This window comes from Cervus canadensis, chromosome 9, assembly GCF_019320065.1.
Source record: "Cervus canadensis isolate Bull #8, Minnesota chromosome 9, ASM1932006v1, whole genome shotgun sequence".
In the NCBI taxonomy this organism is placed as follows: Eukaryota; Metazoa; Chordata; class Mammalia; order Artiodactyla; family Cervidae; genus Cervus; species Cervus canadensis.
This window is the reverse complement of record NC_057394.1, coordinates 76,999,542-77,017,593: the sequence shown is the minus strand read 5'-3', so window position 1 is coordinate 77,017,593 and position 18,052 is coordinate 76,999,542. Positions and strand designations below refer to the sequence as shown.

The 18,052-nt window shown below is 40.5% G+C and overlaps 1 protein-coding gene across 6 annotated transcripts in view; it reads left to right on the top strand.

Moving 5' to 3' along the window:
- The window catches only part of RXFP2 (relaxin family peptide receptor 2), a 58,326-nt gene that overhangs the window by 14,347 nt on the left and 25,927 nt on the right, over positions 1 to 18,052 (top strand). For 3 of the 6 annotated variants that reach the window (XM_043478049.1, XM_043478051.1, XM_043478048.1), the window contains exons 3-7: positions 2,018 to 2,095; positions 5,138 to 5,243; positions 6,045 to 6,116; positions 15,714 to 15,785; positions 16,612 to 16,683. In XM_043478049.1, coding sequence (XP_043333984.1) covers positions 2,018 to 2,095; positions 5,138 to 5,243; positions 6,045 to 6,116; positions 15,714 to 15,785; positions 16,612 to 16,683 — 400 coding nt within the window. Of the gene's footprint in view, positions 1 to 2,017; positions 2,096 to 2,123; positions 2,170 to 3,235; positions 3,711 to 5,137; positions 5,244 to 6,044; positions 6,117 to 15,713; positions 15,786 to 16,611; positions 16,684 to 18,052 lie in introns of those variants that run through there. The other 3 variants (XM_043478052.1, XM_043478053.1, XM_043478050.1) reach the window with 3 other exon arrangements.

Genomic DNA, 18,052 nt, shown 5'->3' with positions numbered 1-18,052 from the left:
GTACCTAAATAAATAATTTAAGAGAGTAGTAAGCCCCATGAGGTATGCAGACCAGGATAGTGGAATAGGAAGTGACTTGGGGGAAAGGCTACTTTAAAGACATAGCCACAAAACCCCTCGCTGAGATGGTGACATTTGACTTGAGAATGAAATGAAAGAAGAGGAAAACCATGAAATATTCTGGAGGAACAGAGTTATAGGCAAAGGCAACAGCAAATGAAAGACCCAGAGGCTGAATGAGATAAGATAGCTGTGTTTGTGGGAAGTAAAAGCCAGACTGAGATGGGCGGAGTGAGCAGGATACAGAGGGTAAAGAGGTAAGAGAGGCCAGACCAGAAAGGTCTCACAGGCCACTTTAGGTCTGTATATCAGGACTACATACGTCTTCTCATCTAACCTGTGCATTTTGCCCATGGAGAAACTGATGTCCCGAGAGGTTGACATGTCTAGTTAGTCGTAGAGTAGACCCTAGGACCTAGGTGACCTAGTAGACCCTAGGTGTCCTGAATCTGGAAGAATCATGTGTGTTTTCTACCACACCGAACTGCCCCTCCTTGGCATGGCCCAGCTAGCACCCAGGGGTGACAGCAGACTCCAGGAGTGCCTGGTGTCTGGCTCCAGAATCTGCTCTCACGTCCCTGGGGACTCGTGCACGCTCCCGGCACCTCTGCCTTCACCTCCTGCGCGTTACTCCGCCTCAGCTTGTAGGATAGAGCTCAGGTGTCCCATCCCCACCTGAGAAGCTTGGCTTCCCGGCCACGCCTCCCGCCCTGAGGCTGTCCCACTGTCTAGGACAAGCACCCTTTCTCTCTGCTGCTATCACATCCTGGTGTGCCTGGATGATGTTCTAAAGGCGGCCTTGTCTTCCCACCCTACTTCTCTCACTAGACAGGAACACCTTGAGAAGGGTTCTTATGGGCATTTTACTTGCTTTGGTGTCACCAGAGCCTAGAACTGGCAAGGACAGTCAGTGCTCAGGGGTGGAGCAGCTCTCTGGGTGCCAAGGGCAAGTCACTCACGTTTTCACCCTCTCCTCTTCACTGTGTGGGAATCTCAGACCGTGCATGTTGTTTGCCTCTTGGGAGTTTTCCAAATGCAAATTAAGTAATTCATATAAAGACACCAATAGAATAATTTAAAAAACTGTTGAGAATATTAATAAAAAATAAAAATAAACTAAAATTTGCAGGGATCTGCAAAAAGGTACCTATGGAGGGAGTTCCCTGGTGGTCAAGTGGTTAGAATTTCAGGCTTTCACTGCTGTGACTTGGGTTCAGTCCCTGGTCAGGGAACTGAGGTCCCACAAGCCACACAGCAAAACCAAAAAAAAAAAGCAGAACAGTAAAGGGACCTGTGGGCAACTATTTAAATTTACTTTTCTATTTATATAAACTTTAGGATCCTGCATCATATTGTATGTTTTATTGCCTCTAATAGCTTGTGCTAATGCTAAGATAATCATATTTCAAAAATCAAGCCTTCTTTTTTTAAAAGAATATGTTTTCATTGCTCAAAAAAAGAGAAGGAAACCTGGCAAATAAGCAGATCATATCGTCTGACAAATTGAGAAAATATTTTTCTCATCAGGACTAGACAAACTTTATTAAAAGGAACTTCATTTTTGCCTTATTAAAAAAGTCAAAGGACATGAATTTTATCAGAATTCATTACATGTATCAAGTAGGTATCTACGTACACATATACAGATTATGTTTTCTTCTGAGGATCTCAAAATTAAGATCAAACATTTAAAATGTCAGCATTAGAAATCGATGATATTTTTCAAGGTGGATACACATATGGAAAATAATCATCATATATTTAAAATATTTGTAATTGCAGAAACAGACAGGACTCGAGATGTTTGCCTGCTTTTTCTTCCTTACCATTGTCGTTATATTTCTATTACTTAAAACTTTAAGTTGATTTCATGATCAGATTTTTATATTTTTGTTTTGTAATTTGATATTTTATTTATAGAATAACTGACACCTGTTCATCACCGTGTGTTTCACAGGAGACACTAGTGGATGGGCGACTATATTTGGCACAGTCCATGGAAATGCTAATAATGTGGCATTAACACAGGAGTGCTGTAAGTGGTATTGGTTCGAAGACTCAGTATCAGCTTTGCGAGCGACATGATTTGTGGTGCATGGATTTACCTGGGTAGTGTCATTCATTCCCTTAAGAACCCCGATTTCAGTTCAATGTGTTTCAGTGGTCAACTGGTCTATTATCTGTTCGTGAGACTGAAAAGAGAGAAAAAGGAAAACAACACGCTCTGTTTATGCTTACTCTGTGTATTAGCCTGTGACTGCAAGAATGCATAGGTACTGAATACTTGTGACAATTCAGGAAGGTCTTACTCCCTTCAATCACCAACTTCTTTTCAGCCCCTCTGTTGGGCACTTTGAGGGCAAGGATAACTAAGGTGTGGCCCCAATCTTCAAACACCTCACATGGTCCCAGGAGAGACAGTTCCTTACAGAAGCAGGAGTGATGCAATATTAGCGCTGAACTGAAGGAAGAATGTTTGCACAAGGGGGTGTGGAAGCCCTTTGGGAGAAATGATGTCTGTGCCAGGGAGGGTGAAAGGTCCACAGCCAAGGTGACTCTGGGATGGACTCGGAGGTCCTTGGATGGAGTAAGAGGTGACAGAATGAACAGCGGAGCATGACCTACAGAGCAGTGGGGTAGGAAGTTCAGTGCCTGCTTCCCGATGCCTTTCACATCGGTTCGCAGAGTGTAAGATGGAGGAGCAGAAGTTGGACCCAGAAGGGTGGGACCAACCCACAGGGGGCTCTGGGTGCACAGTTCAGAGTTTGGCCTCTGACCTATGGTAGAATTATCTCTCTATATATACACAGGTTATATTTTATACTATATATTACACATAATATATAAATGAATAGATAATTATATAGTGTATATATAGTTACATACACACATTAGTATGTATACATAATATAGATGTATAAAGTACATACATTAACTTCTACACTAGCAGTATATTATGTACTTTATAGTATTAGGTCATAGCTACCACTTAGTATACAGTTTACTATATTCAAATATATCATACATAAAATTAGAAATCAAAAAAGAGTAAATTACAAAAAATGAAAAATAAATATATGAAAACTCTAGCGTCTTCTTCCTGAGCCACAGTGGGTCATCTTGTACACTCGCCATTGTGGAGGCCATTGCCGTGCACAGTGGGCAACCACCAAAGTCGTGAGCTTATTTCCATTTAATGAAGAGGAGGAACCACATGACAAGAAGTGTATGGACCAATGATTCTTGCACCAGAATTATTATAAAGAATGAGTTAGAACAGTGTTCTCAGCTTGAGACATGTATGCCCCTGGAGAACATTTGGCAACGTCTGGTACATTCTGGGTTGTCACTTTGGAGAGTGGTGGGTGACTGCTGGCTTCTGGTGAGCGGAGGCCAAAGATGCTGCTGAACCTTCTACAACGTGCAGGACAGCACCCACTGACGGAATGACCTGACCCAAATGTCAGTCTTGCCAGGGTTGAGGAGAAAGCTTGGTGAAGGAGACACCAAACATTACATTTCTTGCAGTGCTCCAGACTCACACTAAGAATCCGAGCCCAGAAAACACATCTAGGAGGAGTGAGGTACAGAGGGCAGCAAGAGGCATTTCATAAGAAGAATCCAGAGGTTGAGGTGTGACTGACCTGCAGGTGAGGGAGTTACGCTCACATTTCTGGTTTAGTCAATTGGCCCAGCTTGGACTACACGCAGTTCTTCTATTGGTAAATAAAGAGTTTCCAACCCTAGTAACGTAATCTAGTAATGTAACTACTTCAATGTCAGTTAAACATTGAAGTAAACATTCTGAAGTCATCTTTAGGAAGTTGAGATCGTTAGCATCAGCCTATGAGCAACACAGAATATTTTCTAAAAGTTTGTACACTAGAATGTGTCTTTTGAATTAGGCAGGTACTCAATAAAAGTTTGTCGGGTTTATTAAAAGTCAGTGAAATTGATTTTAAAAATAAAGTTTGAATAAAAGTGATCTAGAGGAAGTAGAGCAATCAGAAAGGACTTATAGTCAGATTTAAATCAATAATAAATATAAAAATTTGAAAATAACTCACTTTTTGTAGCTCCATCACAGCCAAGTACCATCATATCTCCATAAATCTCATTCCCTGAGACTCTCTCTCCTCTCTCTCTTTTCTCTCTCTCTCTCTCTCTCACACACACACACACACACACACACACACACACAGAGTGATTTTTCTGTTGACCCACTTGGCCAGGTTTTTCCGTAGATTTCTCACATGCCATTATTTTAATAATTAACATAATTAGTAATTATATATAATAATGAATAGAATTACATGATGATGTTTATATATTATTAATATATTATTACAAATATTAGTAATTATAACATGCAATTATATTAATAACTTACTCCTTTGGAGTCAATCCTAAAGCATTTTTCTTCCCTCTGAATGTTTCAGACAGTTTGATCTTTGGTTTTCTCTGCTTTATAGCTTCTCTACCACTTTTACCTACCACTTTTTCATAGTAGTGAAAAACCGAGAACCAAAATAATAGGCTATCTGAGTTGGTTGGTTTTAGGAAGACATAATGGTGGCTATGGCAGAACCTGCATCTAACTCTCATCACAGCTCTAAGAGAAGTTTGAAAGGAGGGAATTAGTTGAATTTAGCTTTAACCAACAAGCATTTATTGAGCAGCCTTTTTGTGCCATTCAATTAAGTGAAATTGACTTAGTTATACCCATTAAATATTTACTCAGTCACACTCATGGTTTTCATTGAGGAGAGCTTAATCTTGCTTCACTATATACTTTTTAAAACACTATTTAAACATGTTTGTGATTTCTCTCTAATCTCTTGTTAAGTGCCTCTAAAATGACCACGGAGGCTAGAACTGAAATGAATACCACAGGAGTCTATATTCAACTAGAAGAGATTTCTTGTTTGCTTTTATTTGGGGCCTGAATAAGTTCATTTAACAAAATGTGACTGTTATACATTCAATGGAAAAAGAACAATGTCAGTTACCAGTGATAAAGTCATAACTAAAGAGAAGTATTTTTTCTTATTGAATCATTGCTCTTTTTGCCCCCTAGTTTTAGATCAGTACCCACAGCGCTGTGTGTGCAAAGGCTCTGAGTTGGAATGTGTAAATGCTGGCTTGAAGTCTGTGCCAATGGTTTCTAGCAATGTGACGTTACTGTGAGTAGCATTCAAATCTGGATATTTGCTCCTGAACTCATATGAAAGCCATACGGTCTAATCTTTGTTCTGTTTTATGCTGCTTGTATGTTAGCAAAATAATAGAAAACCATCAGCCATCAGAGAATTCTGCATGCTCCTTCTCCAGGGGAAAAGTGTTTTAAACACTGTATGTTGGATTGTCCAGGTTATCTTTAACTCACAAACTTCTGGAATTCTTATTTCTAATCATTTTCCAATTTATGTATTATTACTAATATGCCAGTACTATTCAAGTGAAAATAAAAATTTGGGGGGGGGAAAGGAAGAGCACCTTTTATGTTCTATCTCGTTTTAAATAGTAGTAATTTGTCCCAGACTTTAAAGGTGTAGAAGATGCATGAAGATGACTATGGCACAATCAATCATGGAGGTTTTTTTTTTAATGCTGCATAGATATTTGGAGAGCCTCAGGAAGTTGTTTGCAAATATATCATAATTCGGGCACACGTGAATTGGTTAGGATTTTTGTTGTTTTTTGGATGTGCTTGCTGTGTTTTGTTAAGTTGTCTACAGAAGAAAAAGTTAAATCACCATAGATATTCCAGTCTATTATACTAGCTGGCTAACATGGTCAAATATTTGCAAGCTGCTTTATGGACTTTTCATTCTCATGTGAAAGTTTTCGTTTATTATGGGCATTTTCAAATGTGTGTGAAGTAAAATGGAGCATGATAAAATATTCTCAAGCATGTAACTTCTAGAAAAGAGATTGGTTAGTCATAAATTCCATAATAAAGTCTTCTTTACATGTTGTTTTAGGTCTCTTAAGAAAAACAATATTCACAGTCTTTCAGATAAAGTTTTCATCAAATACACAGAACTTAAAAAGATGTAAGTAGCTTTTAATAGTGTTTTTATGGGAAAATCTATGAGATGTTTTGTTTAAGATGTTTTTAATCTGAGAATAAAATGAAATATAAAGTTGATTACCTTTATCATTAAGGTTATTTTAATAAATGTAATTAAGCTTAGACATTAAGGCATTGAAAAGTATGCTTTCTTTCCATTTCATAATTTAAACTAACAACTGGTTTTATTTAACCTTTATTTTAGAGAGTTAAATTAGCATTGCGATCGAGCATCTCAGTAAGAATATACATAACTCCATGCTCTTACTTCAGAGCATTTGGAAAATGATGTTGTAGATTCAGAGATACTAGATGCACTTTTTAACCTGGAAGAGTGGTGGCAGAGACAGGAACTATCAGATCATTTAAAATGCATCATGATGGGGTCTGGACTGTCTCCCAGGATAAAAAAGAGCAAAAACATGATCTTGGTCAAATCAGTGAAATTAACACATTTGAGGAAGTGAGTGAAAGTCGCTCAGTCATGTCCAACTCTTTGCGACCCCATGGACTATACAGCGCATGGAATTCAGGCCAGAATACTGGAGTGGATAGCCTTTCCCTTCTCCAGTGGATCTTCTCAACCCAGAGATCGAACACAGGTCTCCTGCACTGCAGGCGGATTCTTTACCCGCTGAACCACCAGGGGAGCCCATATTTGAGGAACGAAAACAATAAATAGGACACAGTCAAACACAGAAACAAAGCATCGAGATGCTTCCAGCATCATCAAAGAAAGAAAACCGGGACCTGAGAGATAAAGTCCCTAGACATAGTCTCCACTGAGGGGCAAGGAGAGACGGTCAGCCTATACCGTAATGCCCATGAACTTTATTGTGACACTGTCTGTATCAGGATGGAAAATCTCTTTGCTTTGATTCCCTGCTCTTCAATCAACCTTATGATGATTACTTTAACTTCCTAAATTATTTACACTTAAGTATTTGGGAAGTTACCTTGGATGGGGAATAAGACCATTCCAGTTAGTGGAATGGGATACATCCGATTTAAACAAAGGGATTAAATATTCAACCTCTTGAGAGTTCGGTTACTGTGTGTTAGTCCCTCTGAGCCTGAGTCCCTCACTCGGGGATAATAGAGAGGTCAAATTTCTACAGTTGCGAGATGATCGTCAGAATAGATTAGAAAATTAGCACGACAATGTTGTAAGGTCATATCATCATCTTACAATTTTTGCCCTTTAACATTCAGAATAGAAGAGAAGGTTTCTAGAAATGTGATATATGTTAAATTTCAGGACTAAAAAGAATCTGATTTTTTGCTGATACTGGACAAATGTGCTTGGTTTGAAGTGGCATCAATAGTTCTATGTTCTCATGAGTCTTTAGGTATAGACTCACTCATACAAGAAAGGAAGTCCCTGAAGGAAGTCCATTAATGAGAAGAACCTTGTGTGAGCGTGGCCAATCATGCCTGGGTTTGATGGTAGCCTCTGTGATTCCCATCTGCAGTGAGCTCCTTCTGTTCCATCCTATACCAAGTGGTCACGTTGTCATTGTTTCACTGGAGTAGCTGTGCATTGACTCTAGGGTTCCAGATTCCTCTAGAGAAGAAATCTTAACAATACTGCTTCTGGTCTTACTGGAAATGCTTAGAATCACAACCTGTTCATTCTGTGAATCAGTATTACCTTTGAGCTCCCTGAATAATGCTAAAGGGAAGAAAAATAAAATAGCACTAACAGAAAGGAAGGAAAAATATTCGTGTCTTAGAGTAGCTGTTTAAATCTATTATCTAGAGTCATAGAAGTCTTATGAATTTCTAATTAAATCTTATCATCATTTATAAGGTAACTGAAGTTTGTAGCAATGAAATGACTTACCTAAGATCTACAGCTACTTAGCGGGAGAACGAGAATTACAGTCCGTATCTTTTGATGCCCAATGCACTGTTCATTTTACAACACAATAACCAGAAACCTAGAGGTGGAAAGAAATTGTTCTAGCACCTAAATGAATCTTCTACCAACACATACTCTTCTGTTCCACACAGAACTCCATTCTATACATTTGGTCCCCAATTTAGGGGAAGCTCACCTCTGGTGAGGCTCACTAGAAGATCAAGCAAAGAGGTTTATGATAGGACTTCTCAGGGCAAGTCTTTCCCTGAAACACTGATGCATGCTTTGTTCTATGCCAGTACTTCTTCCTCAGTAGCTGGTAGTCCACGGAAGGGAAGAACATGGAAGCACTAACTTTGCACATATAAGTCCCAATTTCTCCTGGTGAAAAAAAGTTGAGTTTTTTTTTTTTTTTTTCCTGCCAGGTTGCCCAGATGAGCTGAAAAATTCTCCAATTAAATGTTTAATTCTGCTTTTTCTGAGAAAACTTAGGTACCACGTCATAACCTGAGTATCACCCAGCAGGAGTTCCCTTAATGCAAGCTGCTTTTTGATGCTTTCTAGGTGAATTTGATTCTCCCAGAGAACCAGAGAGAAAGATATTATTAGAGTCTTATCAATAAACATTCACCAAGTGTCTTTTACATGCAGGGTACAGCATGGGAGACAAAACACAATTCCTTACGTTTAAATATCATTTTTTAAAGTTGACAAAAGACTTGCAGGGTTTGGAATTCTCATTTGGACTTTGTCTCCGAAGTCTATGAGGTGAGATAAACAGCATTAGATCCCTTTCAGGAATGAGGACACCATCCTTGGAAAAGAAAGATCATTTCCCTGATGGCTCAGATAGAAAAGAATCTGCCTGCAATGCAGGAGACCCAAGTTCAATCCCTGGGTCACAAAGATCCCCTGGAGAAGGGAATGGCTACCCACTCCAGTATTCTAGCCTGGGAAATCCCATGGACAGAGGAGCCTGGTGGGCTACAGTCCACGGGGTTGTGAAGAGCTGGACATGACTGAGTGACTAACACTTTCACTTTCTTTCAACCAGCTGACAAGTATTAGAATTTGGCTTTAAAGCCCAACCTTTGACTATGGTCTCCTGGAAATCCACCCACATGGGCCAGTCTCAGTATATTGTTACTGTCAGTGAAAACGCCCAGAAACCAAACTTTGGTTGCACAATAACAGAAGTTCTTAATAAGCATCATTCACATATTCTAAAGCCATTTATAAGCTCAACAGCTGCTGCTAAGTCGCTTCAGTCGTGTCCAACTCTGTGCAACCCCGTAGACGGCAGCCCACCAGGCTCCGCCGTCCCTGGGATTCTCCTGGCAAGAGCGCTGGAGTGGGCTGCCATTGCCTTCTCTGCATAAGCTCAGCAACTCTCCTTTAAATCCTTTCCTCCCATCTCTTTTTTTCTACTTCTCAGCTCCTCCTGCCACTCTTCCCTCAAACTCCCAGGAAAACCTCTCTACAGTCTCAGGCAGTCCCCTGTCCTGTCCAGTCTCTTTTTCCACCAATCCTGCATTTCAACACTCAAACAACCAATGAAGCTAAACATAAATCATCCCCAGGAAAAGGTGTCCAGGGAAGGAAGAAATTAGATGGACATGCCCAGAACTGTCAGTAGAGACAGTAGGAGGGGAAATGCTAGCCAAATTCACATTTTAGTGCATTCTTTCAGTGACTAGTTGCTGATACCCATCAGGGGTCAAGGATATAGTGGTAAACAACACATCTGAAAAGTTCTTCCCTCAAGGAACTCAACTTTCAATGGAGAAAGATAAAAGTGCAGTGTGTGTTAGATACACAGTGATTACAGGGGGGAAAATAAACCAAAAAAAAGAATTAGGAGGTGCTGAAGGAAACGAATGCTATTAAACTGTCCTGCCATGTAACTATTGTTGTTGTTTGGTTGTTAAGTCATGTCTGACTCTTTACGACCCCATGGACTGCAGCATACCGGGCTTACCTGTCCCTCATTATCTCCTGGAGTTTGCTCAAGCTCATGTCCATTGATTCAGTGTTGCCATCCAACATCTCATTCTCTGTCAACCCCTTCTTCTCTGGCCCTCATTCTTTCCCAGCTTCAGGATCTTTTCCAATGAGTCACCTCTTCGCATCAAGCGGCCAAATATTGGAGCTTCAGATTCAGCATCATTCCTTCCAATGAACACTAGGAGTTGATTTCCTTTAGGATTGACTTGTTTGACCTCCTTGCTGTCCAAGGAACTCTCAAGAGTCTTATCCAGCACCACAATTTGAAGGCATCAATTCCTCAGTGCTCAACCTTCTTTATGGTCCAACTCTCGTATCCGTACATGACTACTGGAAAAACTATAACTTTGACTAGACAGCTTTGTCAGACCTTTGTCAGCAAAGTGATGTCTTTGCCTTTTAATATGCTGTCTAGGTTTGTCATAGCTTTTCTTCCAGAGCAAGTATCTTTTGCTTTTGTGGTTGCTGTCACTGTCTGCAGTGATTCTGGATTCCAAGAAAAGAAAACCTGTCACTGTTTGCACTTTTCTCCATCTATTTGCCATGAAGTGATGGAACTGGATGTCATGATCTTAGTTTTTTGAATGTTGAGTTTTAAGCCAGCTTTTTCACTCTCCTCTTGCACCCTCATTAAGAGGCTCTTTAGTTCCTCTTCATTTTCTGCCATTAGGGTGGTATCATCTGCATATTTGAGGTTGTTGTTGATATTTCTCCCAGGAATATTGATTCCAGCCTGTAATTCATCCAGCCTGGCATTTCACATGATGTACTATGCAGAGAAGTTAACTCTACTACTGCCCAAAGTACCTGTAAATCTTTTTGTGATTCTGAGAGTTACCCCATGAGACTGATTAGAACACACACTCTCCTACCTAATTCCTCTATATTCAAAGCTAGCCATTATCACCATGCCCCCCACCAAATGTCTCTCCCCCAAACAGCCTCGAATCCTTAACTTCTTCCCCTAAGGACCTGATTTCAAATCTGTTCATCACTCTGTATACGATCAGTTACACATTCCTTACAAATAGTATCTGGAATAAATGTAATAATATCACCTGTATGACACCTACAAGGGCAGAATGGGGAAAGCTAGCAGCCCTTCTTTTCTAAACTGCATATGCCCTAAAGTTACATTTGTTCTTCTTGTGGCTGCTTCATACTCCTTTAACTCCTACTGATTGTGTCCCTAAAATTCCTAATCCCATGCCACATGCGTTAACTGAACAAGTGACGGCTTCTCCATCCTATACTTGTGTGCTTAGCATCTGAGAGCTAGTTGTGGGACTTCAAATTTATCCCGGTTCAGTTTCATCCTGTCAGATTCAACTTTTCTTACCAGACTGTAAAGATCTTTTTTGGCTCATCCCAACAGATTTACTATTCGTCCCAGCAATAGTAAATAGAATTTAGTAAATAGTAAATAGAATTTACTATTCTATCATCTGAAAATAAGATGAGCCATCTTCACCTAAGTCATGGAGTAGAATACTGAGCAGGATGCTGCAAGATCTTCTTTCCAGATCCCTTCATCATCATCACCATCATCCATCAGACAACGTGTCTTGTTCTTTATTTTGTCTATAAAACCGCTTGATCACTGCCTGGTAGACATATAAGCAAAGTCAACCACATTTTTATCTGATCAGTCTTTCAAAGAAGAAAATCAAGTTGATCTGACATGTCCTGTTTCTTGTGAACTGCCCTGTTCCTATTCTCTCTGAGGTGCTCACAAGCCCCCATCACATGGTCCTGTCCTGTGATCTCACCTAGAATCAACTTCAAGCTCATCCAGCAATAGCTTGTGAAATCTACTTCCCTTTTTGAAAAATCAAAATGGCATTTGCCATCTTTAATTTTCAAGCTTCTCTTCTCTTCTCTTTTTCCAGATTCCTGAGTCATTGATCATGACTGAGTGTTCACATTTTCAGTGTTTTCTCAGTTTCTAGGAGAAATTGTCCAAACCAGCGGGTTTTAACTCATTTTGGTTAACGTATTCTATCCTCTTGGGCTTTCACTGCCACAACCCCGTATCCTATTTATTCACTTCAGTTCTGAGATCATCTTTTTTGACCAAGAAGACAAGAACAATGTAAGAGTTGAGAATTTATATTTTCTTAGTATTTCACCATATTGTAAAACAGGTCCCATACCACAGGCTTGGGCTTCTCTGTAAACATTTTTCTTGTTTCCAAAATATAACTAGAAATTCATCCCTATTTGTCATAGTAGTCTTCACCGTCTGAGTTTTGAATAAGCCTTAGGTCATTCCTTCCATTATGATTCCATTTTTATGAACCCCTAACATTCATCCTTTGGCAACCCACTCCGGTATTCTTGCCTGGAGAATCCCAGGGACGGCGGAGCCTGGTGGGCTGCCGTCTATGGGGTCGCACAGAGTTGGACACAACTGAAGCGACTTAGCAGTAGCAGCAGCAGCAACATTCATCCTTGGATTTTGAAGGAAGCCCTCACTGACCATCACACCCTCCTCCTGAGCTGGATGGTCCTTCTGGTTCCCTCACAGTACTGTGTACCACCACTGCCCCCACCCCTCATTGTCAACTATGTTGAAACATACAGAAGGGTCAGTGAGTATTTGTTGAAGGAATGATGTGTAGGACTAACACAGAGGGTGAAAGAGAAGGTAGGGGGCATCTTCAGCAAGGAGGACCCAAGAAACATGAGGAGAAAAACTCAAAGGCTATTAGGAAGAGAGTGACTGGGCAAGTTTGTCTAAAGGAGGGCCTTTGAATGCCAGGCTAAAAGAATCAGGGCTTTATTCTGTTTGGCCCAGGGAAAGACATTCATGGATACACATTTTCAGTTGTATTGAGCTAATAAATCTGGTATGCATTTTTAAGTTGTATTGGGATATATCCTAGGGAGTCACCTAATTTAATGTCAAGTGGATCTCTGGCCTTGCATGCTCTAAATATTCACAGTGAAATTGAGGTCATTGAGGCATCCAGAAAAATAAATTTCTAAGTCAAAATTAAAAAAAAATTAATTGCTAGATGAACAGATGTCACTCAACTTACCTGAATCCTTTTATTAGTGATCAGTTTATTCATTTTAATAATTTGTTAAACTTTCTAACTCTGGGTGATAAGAAGCAATTTAAGATGAACCTTCAGAGAAACAAAATGCCATGTATGAGTTTGACCATAATACTTTATGACTGCTACCACGGAAACCAACAGCAGTCCCTCTCCTCACTGGGACATAAATTTTACGTAAATTGGACTTCCTTCTTACACTGGCCTCTTGTGCAGTGCAATCATTGGCAACACAATGTAATTCAAGGAGTCTGCCTGGCTCATGAATACAAAATGTGACATTTAAAAAATAGCCTATAAACATGCATGTTATTAAAGCATTTATTTGCTTTAGTTTCAGGTACATAAATTCCTGGCGTTTCTGCTTGAAAAGTCCTGACAGCTGAAACAGCAGGAATTCATGAACCAGTAAGTTATTCTTAGAGAAGTCGCTCAATATAAAGTATATCAGACAGGCTCATATCTCAGCTCTGAATAAAAAGAGGACATCACTTGCCAAATTGTCACATTTCCAAATTTCCCCCTCACATTCACCAAGTTACTATTCTATAAAAAAGAAAGCAGATACTGGAGGATCAAGCTAAAATTCAGCAGCCTAAGTCTGAGACAAGGGACCTGGGACTCTAGTTCTCCCTGGGGTGCCAGCAAACTGACTAAATAGAAGATTAGAGGCTGTTTATTATTTAAGAAATTGGGAATCTTAACTCATGTCAGTGAAGGCAGATAGACTGAACACATCAGGTGAGTCATGAAGATCAAAAGCACAAGGTCAAATTCACAATGTATGACTGCCCCCATCTCTTCAAGATTAACCATGTGTAGGTAAAATGAACAGTACTGTACTTTTGACTTAATTATCTTGAATGAAATGTCACAGAAATAGCACTAGTTAGGTAGTAAATTTTATATTTACTTTCTCTTAATATTTAAGAGAAACTTCAAATATACATATTACTGTATACTTTCTCCATTTTCATTTGCTATTGTAATGCAATTCAGCACATTAACTTTAATGACATCACTCCAGGGGCTCTGAAAATGCTAAAATAGATATTGATCTCTTCTGTTTTAGAACTCTAAAGCAAAAGCAGAATTTATGCTACAACGTGAAGCATCTCCTCATAGACATGTTGTATCAGAGAGGGAGGAATGGAATGGAACAAGTTCTTACTGGGTTTCACGTTCACTTTGTAGCATTGAAATTGATGCTTTGCAGGCCACTGTAGTTGTAATGCTTGTGCCCCGTGACACCCACATTTCCACATTGTGTTACACAGAGAAAATGACAATATTTGTTTGATTCTGGGGGTAAAAGATGGGTTTGTTAATAACTGAAAGCTAATCTTGGCTTTACTTTGCCACCTTGAGGGCTGAGGGCATCAACCTGCCCACACATCTGTAACATTCATGGCCCAAAGGTTGAGAAGCTCTGATGAGGAATAATCGTGGCATAACAAAATTCAGAGTAGAGCCAAATGCCAAATGAATGAGGCCACAATCTACCCAGAGTTTTGCAGTGAAGTAGCATAACAATAAGAAAGTGTTGTAAAATATTTTAGGAACCAGGAATTCCCTGGCCATCCAGTGGTTAGGACACTTAAGCTTCCATTGCCAGGGGCATGGGTTCAATCCTGCAAGCCATGTGGCAAAACAAACAAAACAAAACCTCAGGAACCAAAACAAATCAAAACAAGAGATAGGGAAGGTTATACAGACATTAGTTACTATTAATAGAGTGATTTCATGCCTAAAGATGTTTATAAAATGTGAATTCAGGGCTAACCTCCCATTTTATAATGAGCACAGGAAATAGAAATTATTTACTTAGATACTCCTGAAAGAGGGCTTCCCAGGTGGCTCAGCAGGAAAGAATCCACCTGCCAAGACAGAAGAAGAGAGTTCAGTCCCTAGGTCTGGGAGGATCCCCTGGAGAAGGAAATGGCAACCCACTCCAGTATTCTTGCCTGGGAAATCCCATGGACAGAGGAGCCTGGTGATCTCCCATCCATGGGGTCACAAAAGAGTCAGACCTACTTAGAAACTAAAACAAGCAACAAGCTTATGGAAGTGCTATTATCAAATCATACACTCTTGCTAGATTGAGGTTAAGTAGATCATGACCCTGTGAGCTAACCTTGGTGCACTTGTCCCAGTTTAGCCACTTGTGACCTTGAACACCTCTCTAAATTGCTGTGTGCTTCTCACTCTGCATCTTGAAACAGATCAATGTAAGACTTGCTCTGACGTTTTTTCATATGAGTAGAATGAAGAGAAACAAATTGAAGGTGAAACTCTGGTGCTGAAAGAGTGAGGAATCTCAGCAGTGAGAACCTGGCTAATCTCACGTGATGGGCAACTCCAGCTTGCAGAAACAAGACTGGCTCCTTGCTTACACACAATGCACGGACTTTGGTGGATTCAAGTCAGAGATGCCGGCATCTCACTGCATGGGCGCTCTCAGAATGTCAGGCATTGGCTAGATCCACAGCCTTCTCTCACGGGCCGGCTCCTACCTCCCAATGTGAGACTAGGACTTAGGACTTTATGAGCTGGTTTCACAAGTCATCTTTAGGTGAACAAAGTGGACAGCACATTCAACAACCTAACAAAGTATGAGCACCCTAATCGCATGACTCTCCTATCTCATTCCTACCAGATTCCTCCAGCATAACTGTATTACATATATATCCAGAAAAGCATTCTTTGGATTACATAATCTGCAAATACTGTGAGTAACTTTTTTCATAATTATATCTTGAGTACAACTTTATGTAAAGATTAAAAGGATAGAATGGTATTTTGTTAAAGGCTCAGCTGTGGATGTAGAGAAGAGGGAGCAACAGGTTTTCAGAAAGTACCTAGAATAGTTGTTACACTGAAAGAATTACTAAAAAAAAAAAACTCCTAGTTTTACCAGAAGATAGATATGAAGGCTATCTTTAATCTTGTCTCCTCAAGTTTGGGTCACTTCTATAATATTTTATCATATTTTTTCTAACCCTTGCTAACTTCACCTTTATGGGGCTTCCCTGGTGGCTCAGTGGTAAAGAATCCTGCTGCAATGTAGGAGATGTAGGTTTGATCCCTGGGTTGGGAAGATCCCCTGGAGGAGGAAAAGGCAACCCAGTTCAGTATTCTTGCCTGGGAAATCCCATGGACAGAGGAGTCTGGTGGGCTACAGTCCATGGTGGTCACAAAGAGTCAGGCACAACTTAGTGCATACTTTCTTAAAACAATTGTCTACAAAGGAGGTGAGCTAAAGCAAAAATCACCTCACATGTTTATTCTACTGTTACACGCTAAGGTCATATAATACCCTAGTGCTTTATTTCCGGCCACTTTCCTGGAGCTGGCCCTGGTGCTTGTCACACTGGGCTTGGGGTCATCTGTATCTCCCGGTTTTCCTTGGTTTTCTCCCCTTGCCCATCCAGTTGAGTGCTGTCGGAGACAGATGTCCATACTTCATAATCATTAACAGAGGCTCGTATTCTAATTATATGTGACTAAAGTGGAGTATTAAGTTTGCCTCATTGACTCACCCATGCTATTTGCAGATATCTCAACCACAACTGCATCACAACTCTCAGACCTGGAGTCTTCAAAGACTTACATCAGCTGACTTGGCTGTAAGTATTCTAACTTTTCCTTCTCTGGGATCACAGTCCTAATGATACTCATCAAGGCTCACAGTTTCCATTTATTTATGTATCTTTCTCATCATACCAGTTCTTCTGCTTGTCACATAATCTGGAGCATGTTGCTCTGGCAATTCAGATCATGGCACGCCAAGTGGCAGCTGTGTGAAGAGACAGCGCTGTGCTTCCTCAGGTGGGCCTCTGCGCCCAGCGGCAGGCTTGCGAAGTTATCCATCCATCCAGTGTTTGCCTGTAACAGGATTCTCAACCCAGCTTTCTGTTGGCCTTCTGGCTCAGACAATTCTTTGATTGGGTCGGGAGGGTGGGGTGGGGGGAGGAGCAGGGTGAAGGAGGGATAGAGGGGTGGGGGTAGTCCCGTGTGTTTTAGGATGTTTAGCACCCTCTGTGGTCTCTGCCCCACTAGATGTCAACAGTACTGGCTCCCAGAGTTGTGCCAATCAAAAATGTTTCCAGACCATCCCAAATGTCCCTTGGGAGAAAGAGTGCCCTCTGTTGAAAACCACTGACCTAGAAAGTAAGCAAGCTGAGGACTTTTTTGATTTCTAGAAAATGTATAGAAACAACTGAAAACATGAGCGCTTGTAGCGTTTCATCACTTACCTGGCTGAGCCACCAACTCCATCCCAGGGAGTCTTTTTATCAGTTTTCATCAGGGAAGATGAACAAAGGGCAGTTAGAAGGGTGTGTCAGTTTTCCTGTTTTCTCTCGGTCAGCCTGGTCCAGAGGAAAAGCCAGGACTTCAGCTTCATCCAGACCCTTGTATATGCCATAGTCCTGTGCTTTATGTTTCAGGCAATTTTCTTAATCTCCTGGGTCTCTTTTTCCTCATCTTTATTTTTTTTCCTAATGCCACTTTTTTTATTAAACTTTTTATTTTGTATTAGAGTATAGCCAATTAACAATGCTGTGATGGTTTCAGGTGGACAGAGAAGGGACTCAGTCATACATATACAGGTATCCATTCTTCCCCAAACTCCCCTCCCATCCAGCCTGACTCACAATATTGAGCAGAGTTCCCTGTGCTATACAGTAGGTCCTTGTTGGTTATCCATTTTAAATACAGTGACTGTATTGACTGTAGCCCCCCAGGCTCCTCTGTCCATGGGACTCTCCAGGCAAGAATACTGGAGTGGGTTGCCATGTCCTCCTCCAGGGGATCTTCCTGGCCCAGGGATCAAACCTGCATCTCCTGCATTGCAACAGGATTCTTTACCACTGAGCCAGGAGGGAAGCCCCTTAAATATAGCAGTGTAAACTATAATCATAATTCCTTTTTTCCTAAGAGGGATGTTGTGAGAATTATATATGTAAAGTGCCATATGCAGAATGCTTGTCATAT